Here is a 13258-nt window from a genome sequence, read left to right on the forward strand (position 1 = left end):
TATAGGAGGAGTGGCTCTCTCGTTTTCTCCAAAGGTAGAGGGATGGAACCAGTCAGGGACAGCACTAGTCTCTTCACGTTAGATCTTGGATAAACAACATTAGCGCATAGGGTCCTTTTCTAGGTACCTAGCCAAGTTTTACCTACATTTTGGTGCGAAAGAAACAACAACTTTGATTTCATCTGAAAATAACAGAGGTATCGTTTGACATTTTTAGAGATTTTCAGTGCATCTTGTCAGATCTGACCTTATAATTCACTTCCTCGGCAATACATTACATTACATTACAGTTGCTTCGTGTCCTTGAGTCAATATTTGATTGTCAGGAGCTAAGTGGCGGTGATCGATCACACGTACACATCCTTCACCGCATGGTTGGATGGGTCTGTAGTGTGGAGCTGAACGGGGCGTGTGATTGGAGGAGCTGGGGAAGGAGGAGATTTAAACCAGCGTCCTGTCACAGTGATGTTGCCTTCTCAGCTTTCCCATGCTAACCCCTCCCCCCCTTCCCTCTTCTCTCCCCCCCCCCACAGTGGTGGACCGTAAGGGCTGTGACCCCCACACCCACTTCATCGTGCCCCCCAGGACCACGCACTGGGTGGCGCTGCTGCAGCGGGGCGTCTGCACCTTTAAGGAGAAGATCCTCAAAGCGGCCGCCTTCAATGCCTCGGCCGTGCTCATCTACAACAACTCCTCCAAGGAGGACACCGTCACCATGGCGCACGAAGGTAGGGCCGCTCCTCCTCCTCCTGCCCCCCCCTCGTTCCCCCGCCCCCTTCATCCACCCCTCGCCCCTCCCAAACTGTCCCCTCGCTGCACCCCTCGCCCACCCCCGCCCTTCCCTCGTCCCATCATACCCATCCTCGTCTCACGGTCCCCTCTTTTGCCCCCTTGTCCCCCCACTCACAGACCCTCAAACCATCCCCTCACCCCCCCCCCCCACTCATCCTGCCCTGCCCCCCTCTCGTTCCTCCTCACCCCCGCCCTTGTCACCCCCACCCAAGCCCCCCCCCCCCCCCCCCCCCAAACCTCCACCCTCGCCCCCCCAGGGCCCCTACCCTGGCCCAGCCTAGTCCCCCATGCTACACCCCCCACACACTGCTTCACCAGCCAGGAATGACTCCCACAGCTGGCTGCAGTGACTGCACACGCTCCTGGGATATCAGCTTCACACCCGACACATGAGTAATGCAGGGATGCCATGACGGCGGCCCGGGGAGGGGGGGGGAGGATGGGGGTGTGGTCACCTCTCTGCCCCGGGGCACCAGCAGAGTGTGGGGGGGGGGGGGCAGTGAGGAACGACGCATCTCCTCCTGACAGCGAGCAGGAGGCGTGAGTCATTAGGTGTGACAGCGCGGACCCCCCCCCCCCTGAGGGATGGATGGGGGTTTTATATAGAAAAGGCCTTTATTTATTCATGAGGTCGTTTTCTCTACAACGCACCCCTCCACCCCCCGGATCCTGGATCTCTGTCCGAGGCACAGACACCCTCTCCATTCCCAGCCAGCTTTGGGAAGAGAAATCCTCTATGTTGACGTCATTTTGTCATTAGCGCGACGGCGAAATTTAATTTAATCGCTAATGCGTTTCACATTATCTGCGCGGCCATTTCATTTAGTCTGATAAGTTCCCCCTTCTGTGCACAAATCCAAGGCTTTTGAAGTCTGTTACTTAACACACCAGACGACCCGCGGACCCCGATACTGCACACAGCTATAACTCTGCTCACTCAATAGTGTAGTATAATGGTTAGGGAACTGGACCTGTAAGGCTGTGGGTTCAGGTCCCAGGGTCGCTTCTGACGGACCCTGGAACAAAGTGCTTCACCCCAATTGCTTCAGTAAACGTCCAGCTGTATGATGAATGGATTGTTTATTTAAAAAGATAATAAAAATAAGCTGATACTAAATTCTGAAATATAATGTGTAAGGTAATGGAAGTGTTTGCCGGTGCTGCCGCTGCACACCTAATTCAGCTCCTCCTCCAGCTCTGCTGAATTATGGCCCTCCTGAACTTGTCCTTGGCATTGTCTCAAGGTGGAGTTTACCCCATTAAAACTGGGCCAGCGCACACACTGTTTCACACACACACACACACACACACACACACACTGTCACACGTACTGGTGTAACCTGGTGAGTGACTGACTGGCTGACTGACCTACCCATGAAAGATTAGTGTTTGAATCTGTATCTTCCTCTTTTTCATTATGAAAAATCCTGTCAGTGATGGTGTTAAAGTGTACTGCGTCACTGGCAAATAGGTCAGACACAGCAGAAAACACTTCCCTCTGCTACTACTTACGTGTGTGTGTGTGTGTGTGTGTGTGTGCGAGTGCGTGCCTACGTGTGTGTGTGTCAGGGTATGTGTGTGTGCATGCGTGTGTTTGCCCATGCGTGCATGTTTATGTTTGTGCACATTCACATATATGCATACTGTATATATTGTCCTGTCTGAAAGGGCAATCCAAGTGGCCCAAACAAGGGAGAGAAGGAGACTAGAATAAAGACGGAGGAGGAACTGAGACTAGGAGAAGTTCTCGCTTTTTCTGCATCGCCATTGCAAAAACGCAGGTTCAGCGGGCCTCCTACTTCCTGTTTTCTGTCTGACATTTCCTGTTATCTGCATGCGCCTGACCCCAATAATGACGCCAAAACGTATTCTTTGTCACAGGGCCATGTAGATTGCGTGCTTTTTGATTACGCCACAGCTCGTGTTTTTGCGGTGTGCTCCGAGCATGTAGGTAATGTGGTGCTTTTGCCCAGTTATGCTGAACAGGCCAGAGTTTCTTGAGTTTTAAAGAATCGGAACAAACATTTTTTTTTTTTAGCAAATTTAGCTTGAAAGGAGGCAGTCAGGACCGAACAGGTGTGAAAAAGACGGTCATAAAGACCTTGCAGCAGTGGCAGGAAGCGGTCTTATCATTTCTCCATCTGCCCGCCGCTGTCTGTCTGTGTTCACGTTCTGTTTGTGTCTGAGTGGTGGGGGGAGTAGCTCAGTCTGCTTCTGCTCCTGAAGCGCTCACCGTTTTCAAGGCTGGAGATGCGCTGAGGTGCCGAACCCGCCAACAGCGCCTCTAACGTAATCATCCAGCAGGGAGGGCGCCCAGAGCGCCGCGAATCGCCAGGGAAACGGCGGCGGTGCGGCCAGCGCACGCGCATGTGCGCGCCGCTCGAACCACATAAACCGTTGACTCCCACAACCCCGCCCCCCCCACCCAACCCCCCCCCCACGCCTCGTTCGCTCGTCCGCCGGCAGTCCGCGCGCTGGCGGGCGTTTGAAGGTTTCCGTGCCGACGCCCCGACCCCCCCGCCGTTTGGCTCTGGCCTTGCGCCGACGGAGAGCTCTCCCGTTTCTGCCCTACTGAGCACACTCAGTTCTCCGCGTTAGCCTGACCAGTGTGCGCGCCGCGCGCTGCGCGCTACCTCTGAGCCGGGCGCTCGGCCCAATCCTCCCCAATACGCACCCTCCTCCTGCTGAAATGGCTAGCGTGCGCGCTAACATGCTAAAAAAGAAAGCCATGCCAGGCACATGAGCAGGCACAGACAGAAACACACCAGCTTGTTTAAGTGTTACCGTCTCTGCCAGTCTGAGAGATGAGGCGGCATGTGTGGGAGACTGCGCGGGTACACAGCTCATAATGTAATGATTTCGGGAGATGATATAATGATTCATGTTCTGCACTCTGAGCATCTGGAACACTGACGACTGCTTGTGATTTGCCAGCGATCTGCGAGCAGCGGTTATGTAAGTGGCTGAATGTGTTGGTGTCTGTGTCTGTTTGTGTATGTCTGTCTTTCGGTCTGCGTATGTCTGTTTGTCTTTTTGTGTGTGCGTGTGTTAAATCTGGTCTTGGAACACGGGGTTATGTGTGAGCGCACACACGTACACACACACAAACCTAAACAACATGTTATGTAGCCTATTTATTTCCTTTATACATGTGTGTGCGTTGGCACACACAGGTCTCGCCCAGGTGTGTTTTATTACATCACACCTGCATGTGGCGCTACCGTTGCCGTGATACGGACAGGGCTAACGTTGCCGTGTTGAGCCGCGCCTCGGCGGCCAAATGAGCAAGGTCAGGTCGTTGAGTTCAATTCAATTCAGTTAAAACTTTATTTGTACAGCGCTTTTTTTTTACAGAGACACGGTCACAAAGACGCTTTACAGCGGAACTGGGCAAGAAACCCAAACCGTTTAACCGCGGCCGGTTTTGAGTGGCCACTGTAAACACAGCGGTGCGTTCGGGGGCTAACTGCCACGCTGCGGTCAGTCCCAGAGCGGGCCCCACCCACCGCCCAGGCTGGCCCCACCCACCACCCCAGGCCTCTCTAACTCTCAGAGGTCATTTTCGGAGCGGGTCGGCGGCGGCCAACGCCGAGCTGCACCAGCCCGACAACCCCCCCCACCCCGCTCTGCCTCAGCCTGGGGCCAGCCAGAGCGCTACACGCTAACGGCCTCATTCTTCTCTCTGCGTGCGGTTGCTGTTGAGCCGAGGGCAGCCTCTGCTGTACAAACCCACAATGAACACTGAAACAGGAAGGAAAGGTAGCGCCTCTAAGAGCTCACTGTATGTTCCGTTATGAAGAGCTCACTGTATGTTCTGCTATAAAGAGCTCACTGTATGTTCCGTTATGAAGAGCTCACTGTATGTTCCGTTATGAAGAGCTCACTGTATGTTCCGGTATGAAGAGCTCACTGTATGTTCCGTTATGAAGAGCTCACTGTATGTTCTGCTATACAGAGCTCACTGTATGTTCTGCTATACAGAGCTCACTGTATGTTCCGTTATGAAGAGCTCACTGTATGTTCCGTTATGAAGAGCTCACTGTATGTTCCGTTATGAAGAGCTCACTGTATGTTACGTTATGAAGAGCTCACTGTATGTTCCGTTATGAAGAGCTCACTGTATGTTCCGTTATGAAGAGCTCACTGTATGTTCCGTTATGAAGAGCTCACTGTATGTTCCGTTATGAAGAGCTCACTGTATGTTCTGCTATACAGAGCTCACTGTATGTTCTGCTATACAGAGCTCACTGTATGTTCCGTTATGAAGAGCTCACTGTATGTTCCGTTATGAAGAGCTCACTGTATGTTCTGTTATGAAGAGCTCACTGTATGTTCTGCTATACAGAGCTCACTGTATGTTCCGTTATGAAGAGCTCACTGTATGTTCTGCTATACAGAGCTCACTGTATGTTCCATTATGAAGAGCTCACTGTATGTTACGTTATGAAGAGCTCACTGTATGTTACGTTATGAAGAGCTCACTGTATGTTCTGCTATACAGAGCTCACTGTATGTTTTCCGAAGTCAGACTCCTGTCGCGGGGCGTTTCGAGCAATCTGTGGGACTCCGCGACTTCGAGGTCGTCCCGGTTACGCATCCTTCACTCCCAAGGCACTATTCTGTTTAATAATAGGCACTGCTGACAACATTAATCAAGTGCGTTTCAGGAGGTGGGCGTGTCACTTTACTTAACCTTACCGGGTGCGCGTGAGGGAATTGTCCCTTTGCTTAGGGTGGCCGGCTAAGCACTGGCCCTGGGTTTCACAGGAAGAACCTCTGGGGTGTTCCCGGGGGTGTTTTACGCAAACTGGAACGATGACATTTCCAGTAACTGGCCATTGGCCCAGCTGTCCGACCCTCACAGAGCAGAAAAAAGATAAATGGAGATGGGTGGTGCAAAGAGAGGAGAGGAGAGGAGGAATGTCTTTCTGGCACAGGCTGGAAGCGTGACTATAACTATAACTATAAAATAGTATATAACTATAAAACCATAACTATAAAAAAAAAAAAAAAAAAAATTTTGTTCAGACTATCTTGTTTCTCCTTATTGTATGCATCATAGTAAAGGCTTTTTATCTACATGTTGTTCAATGGACTTAAGCGGACTTGATCCTGAGTTTGGTTACTCTGTTGTAAGTCGCTCTGGATAAGAGCGTCAGCTAAATACCTATAATGTAAATGTAAATGTAATGTGACAGAGAGATAGAACTACCAGAGGAGAAAACCTGGGGGATTTGAATTTCGTAGTTATTATGCTAACATTGTCAGTAATTCCCTGCTTGGTGTGCAGTGGCTGGATGAACCCGGTCAGGTGTGGAATTCCATTCAGAGCCGGCCATTTTCTTTCAGGTGCTCATGGGTAGGTGCAGGGGATGCAATTACGTCAGTGCAGTTCGTAGGTCCAGTGTGTTTATGTGCATACGTACGTGCATTTGTGTGTGTGGGTGTGTGTGTGTGTCGGTGGATGTGTGTGCACGCTTTGTGTTTCTCTGTGCACGTGTGTGTGTGTGTGTGTGTGCGCTTGTACATTGTTGATGTATACAGTTCTATAATATCATTTGTAAGATTTCAGTGAGAGGATTGGATTGTGTTTTGTTTTAAGCCTGTGGAGCTATAAGCTGAAATGTATTGAGCGGTTTTCCTGTTGGACCTCTGGGCAGCGTTTCTGTTAGAATGTGGAGAAATGGCCCTGGTGCCGGTGGGACCAGCGGTGCCACCACAGCACATCAATCACAGAGAGAACTGCTCCTGGGGGCTGCTGGGAACTGTGTGTCTGTCTCACACTGAACACTCAACACCACAGGTTAACGCTTCCTGCTGGGAACTACGTCTGTCGCACACTGAACACCACAGCATAATGCTAATTTCACCCCCGTGCTCAAAATCAGCCCATTCTCCCTGACACAGCAGTTCTTCTCAGCCTACCCGCCCCCTCAGTTTAGAAGATGCCCAGGTCCCCCCCCCCCGTGCCCCTCTGTACAGCGTGCAGTGAGGCAGCCTGCAGGCCTCAGGCTGCTCTCCGGCTCCCCAGAGCCCGTCACCCCCCCAGCCCCCTCCCGCCCGTCACAGGACACCCGCTCTTAGGAGGGAACAGAGAGGCACGCTGTGCTCCTTCCCCAAGGTTGAAATCAAATCTGACAAAAAAAAATCTTTTTTAAACTGCAGCGTGACATTTTTCACCCCCCCAGTGAGGAAGGCGCCGTGAGTTAGTCTTTTGTGACTTTCAGGGTCTCAGCCAGCGTTCGGTACGTTGCGCTGATGAGTCCGCTGACCCTGCGTGAGGGTCCTAACCGAGCACGTTCCTCACGTGGCTGACGCTGCTCCACCGCCCTCTTTCATTCTTATGGATGATAGGCCAGTGAAGGCAGCCGAGGACACCAGCCAATGAAATGAGTGGCTGAGCTGTGTGATTGGAGGGGAGTGAGCATGCTCAGTGCTGTAGCTGCTTCCCTTGAGGTTGTGGTCTGTGTACGTGTGTACGGGCATCTTGTGGACGTGAAGTTGGAGAGAGGGCTGATTTATGGCTTTATTGTGGACAATCCGAATGCTCTTATACATGAAGGTGTGTGTGTGTGTGTGTGTGTGTGTGTGTTAGTGTTAGCGCATGTCTGAATCTGACTATGCATATGTGTTTGTGTCTCGTAGGCACCGGGGACATCGTAGCAGTGATGATCACAGAGTCCTACGGGAAGGACATCATCAGTCTGCTGGAGAAGAACATGACGGTGGTGGTGAGCATCATCCTGGGGCCACGGGGCCCCCCCAAGAACATCAACCGCGGCTCGCTGGTCTTCGTCTCCATCTCCTTCATCGTCCTCATGATAATCTCCTCCGCCTGGCTCATCTTCTACTTCATCCAGAAGATCCGCTACACCAACGCTCGCGACCGGAGTCAGGTACGCCGCGCTCGACAACGTCGCGTGTCCACAGCGGCACTTCCTGTTTCACCACTCAACAACTTCCTGTTACGCCATTGCAAACGGGTGAAGCGTTTGCGAACCTGCGCTCTGTAACATAGGGTCCTACACACTCATTCAGCTCCAGCAACGCAGATTCTGTTAAAGCTGTGACAGGCTGTGGCTTTGCAGGGCTTCTGCAGATTTTAAAACATTCTTTTGCGTGTGCATTTTAAAGCTCACTTGTGCACTGCCAGGGAAAATAAATAAAAACAAACGTAACCTATCTCACCTGACCGTTTGAGCTAGGCAGCAGTCATTGGAGATTGACTGTTCGGACTGGGCCCATCGAAAAAAAAGACTTTTTGACGACAATGTGTGATGACTCCATCAAAACTATTAGACACAGTCCTTTTAACGATAACATGTAAAATGACTCTTTATCAGTAGCCTGCTAATTACTGAATATGTTATTATAGATAAAAAAAGTAATAATTTGCACTGATTTGTCGTAAAAAGCTATTCTATTGCAGGCCAACTCATCTGTATAAAGTTCCTTTTGCTGAGACCTTCTACAGTTCAGATAAACTGTTGTAATATGCCAAAGTTCAGCAAATGTATTATTTTTCTGATGGTAGATATTAATTTTTTTTTAATGCGCTGGTTTTTCCCAGCATATTCTGTTGTATAACACCACGGAGACAAGCTTCTCAGTGTATGTTCAAACCCATAACATCCTTACGCAAACCGAGCTTAAAAAATAATGGAGAAGAGAGACTCTTAAGATGGCATAACGCGGTCTAAGCAGTTAGCTTTCAGGCCTTTGTCCATTTCTGATACACAAAGCTAGCTTTTAAAGGCCTGAAAGAGGCTAGCACCTGAAGATGCCGGTTCATCAGCATCATCAGCGGGCGAAATGGAAACAGGATTACCAGTGGAACAGCAAAGTGCAATCGCGGGGGGGCGGGGGGGGGGGGCGAAGTTGCGAAATCAGCGCTTTCTATAAAGGGTTCTCGGCTTTGGAACGCGCCGGTGGCCGAATGGAAATGAATACCCAGATATAAAGGCTTTTAATGCAGAGGTTAAGTGCTGGCCGGAGTGACACCGCTGCTGTGCTTACCTTTTTCGCCCGACCGCACTTCGACCTCGTCCTGCAGCTACCTGCATCGCTGCCCGTTCTTTTCTGCGTGCATAAACGTTTCTGTGTGTTTGTTGACTCGCTTGTCGTGTTCTTGTTTCTTCAGAATCACATCTTTGTTGAATCTACTGTAATGTTGTATCTTTTATAACCTTTCACTGTAAGCCTAGAGACTAAAACTAAACAAAAACAAAAAACAAAAAAAACTAGGGACATACAGTAGCTATAAAGTCTGTTTGCAACAAATCAGTGCCATGCTTTAACTGAGTGTTGCCCTGTAGCTATGTTAAATTGCATTGTCCCTACCAAATAAAAGAATTAAATTAAATTAATGACACAGTTTATCATTCAAACATTTAACGGCCTCACTTGGACAATATAGGTAGGGCAAGCTCTGGACCAATCAGTGTCTTTTGTTTAGTAGTCCCACCCTTAGTCCTGTGAGCCATCCATTACCCACAAACTTCGTCCAGCCAATGTGAGGCTCATGTAAGCCCCGCCTCCAGAGGGTCAGGCCTCCGTAAGCCACACCCACTGGCCCCCTCGACATATCAGGCACACCCAGAGTGTTTACTTTGTGTACAGTAAGCCTCTCCCTTTGTTGCGGCAAGCTGTGTATCTGTTGTGTTCGCTTGTTTTACCTTTTTGCCTTCATTTATCTTTATTTCTCATGAATGATTGGCCAGTTGCACCTGAAGGCCATTCCCATTGGTGAAACTGCCGAGCCCACACCAGCACGCTCAGTCTCTCTGAAACGCGTGTAAAAGGCTGTTCTTTCTTCTTCTCTCTGTCCAGTCCTCCAGCTGAGCTGAGCATGTCCGTCACACCCTACAACCCTCCAGAAAGTTCTTTGTCGTTTGTTCCCTCTCTCGGTCCCTGGCATGTTTGCAGTTAAGCCAGCAGTTAACGAGCCTCCCTCCGTGCAGGCATTCATGCGGCTGGCACGCTGTGTATGAGCCGTGTGTATGTATGGATGTGTGTGTGTGTGTATGTGTGTGTGTGCGTGCGCGCAATGTGTGTGTGTGTGTGAGTGTGTATATGTATGTGTGTGTGTGTGCGTGCGCGCAATGTGTGTCTGTGCAGCTGCATGGCTGCTGACCATTACCTAATACTCCCCCCTCTCTGACACACACAGACACGCACACTCACACACACTACACACACACACACACACACACAGGGAGAGTGGTCCTTCACCTGTCGTTCTCACCATCTGTCCACCTCGCCAGCCAGAAATCACCTTCCCGGCAACAGGAGAGTTCATCCAGCCGTACAGCAGGTTGCAGTGCCATATTCCACTGATTTGACTTCAGTGCACACACACACCCATTTCCTTTACATAGTATCAGCTTAGATTTGGCTGCTGCCTGTGTTGCATTGTTACTTGTGCGCTTCGGCTACATGCTTATCCAGAGTTGCTAACAAAATAATTCCTTTGCTCAAAAGCCTTGAGATTCCAGTGTGCGTCTTTCCAATCATCTGTTTAACTCCCTAACTGCTACTGTAGAGCCACATCAGGCTTCCCCTCCTGGGCTCTTCAGCAGGGGAACCAAAACGCAGGAGTTTGTAATAAGGGCTTTTAGATATAAACCCTCAACTAAAGCCATGCGCTTAGTTTCCCTCTCGTGCTTATTTCTGCTGCGCTCTTCGACGCAGCGCAGCGAGGGGGATTTTCTGTGAGTCAGCTGAGTGCTGCCGTTGCCTCTCGTTTCCGAGAGCAGAAAAGCGGCGTTTGAGGGTCGGGCTGTGACGCGTGACGGAACGGTGGGCGCCTCTGACGGTTGAACCGCCGCGCCCGCGTCTGTTCTGGCGGCGGTTCGGTCGCGGTGAACCCCCTCTCTCTCTCTCCTTATCTGTCAGTCACACCTGCATCTCGCCCATCCACCACAGGATAACCCGCCGCTCAACTGTCTGTGGGTGTGGCCTGTGCCCCTCTCTTGAGAGTTTGCCAGTTGAGAGAGAACCTGGGAGGTCGCCTGACGGGACGTGGAAGAGAAGGCCCATAATCCTTCAGTGATTCGCCCCTTCGCTGTCTGCCGTTGTAACCACCGCCACAGCAGAGATGGAGTCATCCGGACCCACACACCCGTCCTGGGTTATGCAGTGCGCTAGTGTGAGGAAGAGTAGGCGTTGCCCTTCCCCGTCTCCCCCTCCATACGCTTTCCCTCGCTTCATCGCCAACTCCGCTGCGTATGTATAGCATATACATCAAGCAGGACGGCACCCTGTCCATTAGCGGTAATGCAGCCAGTGGAGCCTCATTGGCAGTCTCCGACAGCACTGTGGAACACACGCTAGCACGGAGCGTGAGCTATTACCGCTAATCGCCTGGCGGAGGGGGGGGGGGTGAGCGATCGTCCTGGCGCGGGGGCCGCGTCCCTTTCAGCGCTCCAGGCGGTAAATCAGCGCGGTGTTTAATCACGGCGGGAGAGGGTCAAGAGAGAAAAAAAGCCGACACCCAACCAATCACGGCCGCTCCCTGCCCTGCCCTGACCCCGCCCCCGCCCCGTCGTAACTCTCGAGAGGCGTGACGTCCGATCCGCCGTCGCTCCCGAGCCCGAGCGCTCCTCGGTTAATTCCCGCCGCCGGGAGCCGCTCGCCGGTGACGCGGTCGCGCCGTCTGTTCCGCGACCCGCTCGCCACCCGGGGAATGAGTCATGGGCGTCTGGGAAGGGCCGCCGTGCGGCTGAGGAAATGACCCGGCCGAGAGAAACAGCTGTCACGGTGCGATTGCAGCCAATCACAAAGAAGGAATTATTCCTCACGCTCATCTGGAACATGAGGGAGGCTCGTATTTCTGGCGATAAACGACGTGCGATTTTTGCAGTGATTGACTGTGATTTCGCCAGGACAGCTGTTCCATTGTTTTATGCTTCCCTCCTGCCCCCTTAGCGTCACTTCTGAGTCATCCAAGCAATGGGACCACTAGGAATAAGGGGAGAGGTAGGAAGGGGGGACTGTTCCTGTCTGCTGTTTGATATGAGGCGTAGAAAAGCCTCCATTGCTCAGCAGTGGTCCTGGCTGATAGGAGATGGATGAGTGGTCATTGGGCCGCTTCTCTGGGGGTTTGTCGAAATTTGTGAGAGCTCCTTGGCTTTTCGTCCTTCTTTTTGTTGGTTTTTTTAATAATGTGCGCTTTTTGTGTTTCTCTCTCTCGCCACAGCGACGGCTCGGCGACGCAGCGAAGAAGGCCATCGGGAAGCTGACCACCCGGACGGTGAAGAAGGGAGACAAGGTAAGCTGACCCCCGATGACCCCGCCCACAGGCTGTCCGTCACACTGCCGCGCCCGCTCCCGCTTTTATCGCGCACCCCAACCCACCGTTCGGTCTCTCTCCGTCTGTCCTCGGGACATCGAGGTGGCCTCGGATTACGAGGGGGTTTGGTTCCCCTGCTCCCAGCTCTCCGATGCCTCGCCCCCTTCGTCCGCGGAAACCCTATTCCCGCAACCGGTGTCCGATTCGGTGTCCGATTTGGTAGCCCGGTCCAGTTCCTGTCAGATGAGCGGCCGTAGCTGATGAATGGAGAGAGAGAGAGAGAGAGAGAGAGAGAGCCGGAACTAAACCCCCTGACCAGACCGTGTGGCTCTCTCCGTGCACCGGGGGTCATTCACAATCTCCCAGTCGGGTATCTGGATCGCATTCCACCTCTACTTCCCAGTGCTCCATGCCAGGGAGTATTCTATACCGGCTGCACATGGTGCATAGTTGATTCATAGGCTTGTTATGTTTTTTCAATTGTGTCATTTTTTTTTTTTAAAGCAAAGTAAGCAGTTCACCCACCTTTTGTATTTGTTACTTGTATTCAGACAGGGAGGAAGCAGAGAGGGTGACCGATAATGAAGGCATCACAGAGGAGAAAGGGTCATAGTGGGGGATCGAACCCCAAACCGCACTGGGGGATTCTTAGGTAGCCAGAGAGTCAGCTGCCCAACCCACTGCACCACACATCTCACCTTCTCATCTTATCTTAAATTAATGCTAATGCTAATTTCACATTAGCATGTGCTAGGTGGCTGGATCATACAATTTCTTGGAGGTTGTAGAATCTCCCACCAAATGTGTGGAAATATGTCCTCCACTCTGCTCTGTGGAAGGAGTAACAGTGTCAGAGCATGATGTGGACGTACCGTAAGTCCCCTCGATGCACTTGGATCTGTCAGCGTTTATGCTGCGCCGAAACTCCCGCCCGGTGGTGCCAGCTGTCCCGATCTGGCGCGGGTAAACACAGGCACGTTCGCTGGCCCTTCCGCCCAATGAGGGAAGCTCCAGGTCTCCATGCCAGCCAATCCCACCCAATCGCTGGGCACCGTGAGACTGAATGTCCCCGTTTAAACTGTCCCAGCCCCCCCCCGGGCAGATTGGTGAGCTCCGACGGGCCGTCGGCGTGACAGGCGCCGCCTCGGCCGGCAGACGGCGAGCAGCGCTCTGCGA

At 51.9% G+C, this 13258-nt stretch overlaps 2 protein-coding genes across 4 annotated transcripts in view; both read left to right on the plus strand.

The window, feature by feature from the left end:
• Positions 1-13258, plus strand: part of mrnip (MRN complex interacting protein) — a 317439-nt gene that overhangs the window by 254646 nt on the left and 49535 nt on the right. The window lies entirely within an intron of this gene.
• The window catches only part of rnf130 (ring finger protein 130), a 53102-nt gene that overhangs the window by 21563 nt on the left and 18281 nt on the right, over positions 1-13258 (plus strand). For all 3 annotated transcript variants that reach the window (XM_064325859.1, XM_064325857.1, XM_064325858.1), the window contains exons 3-5: positions 534-728; positions 7438-7688; positions 11990-12061. In XM_064325859.1, coding sequence (XP_064181929.1) covers positions 534-728; positions 7438-7688; positions 11990-12061 — 518 coding nt within the window. The remainder of the gene's footprint in view (positions 1-533; positions 729-7437; positions 7689-11989; positions 12062-13258) is intronic.

Source organism: Anguilla rostrata, chromosome 3 (genome assembly GCF_018555375.3).
Source record: "Anguilla rostrata isolate EN2019 chromosome 3, ASM1855537v3, whole genome shotgun sequence".
NCBI classification, from domain to species: Eukaryota; Metazoa; Chordata; class Actinopteri; order Anguilliformes; family Anguillidae; genus Anguilla; species Anguilla rostrata.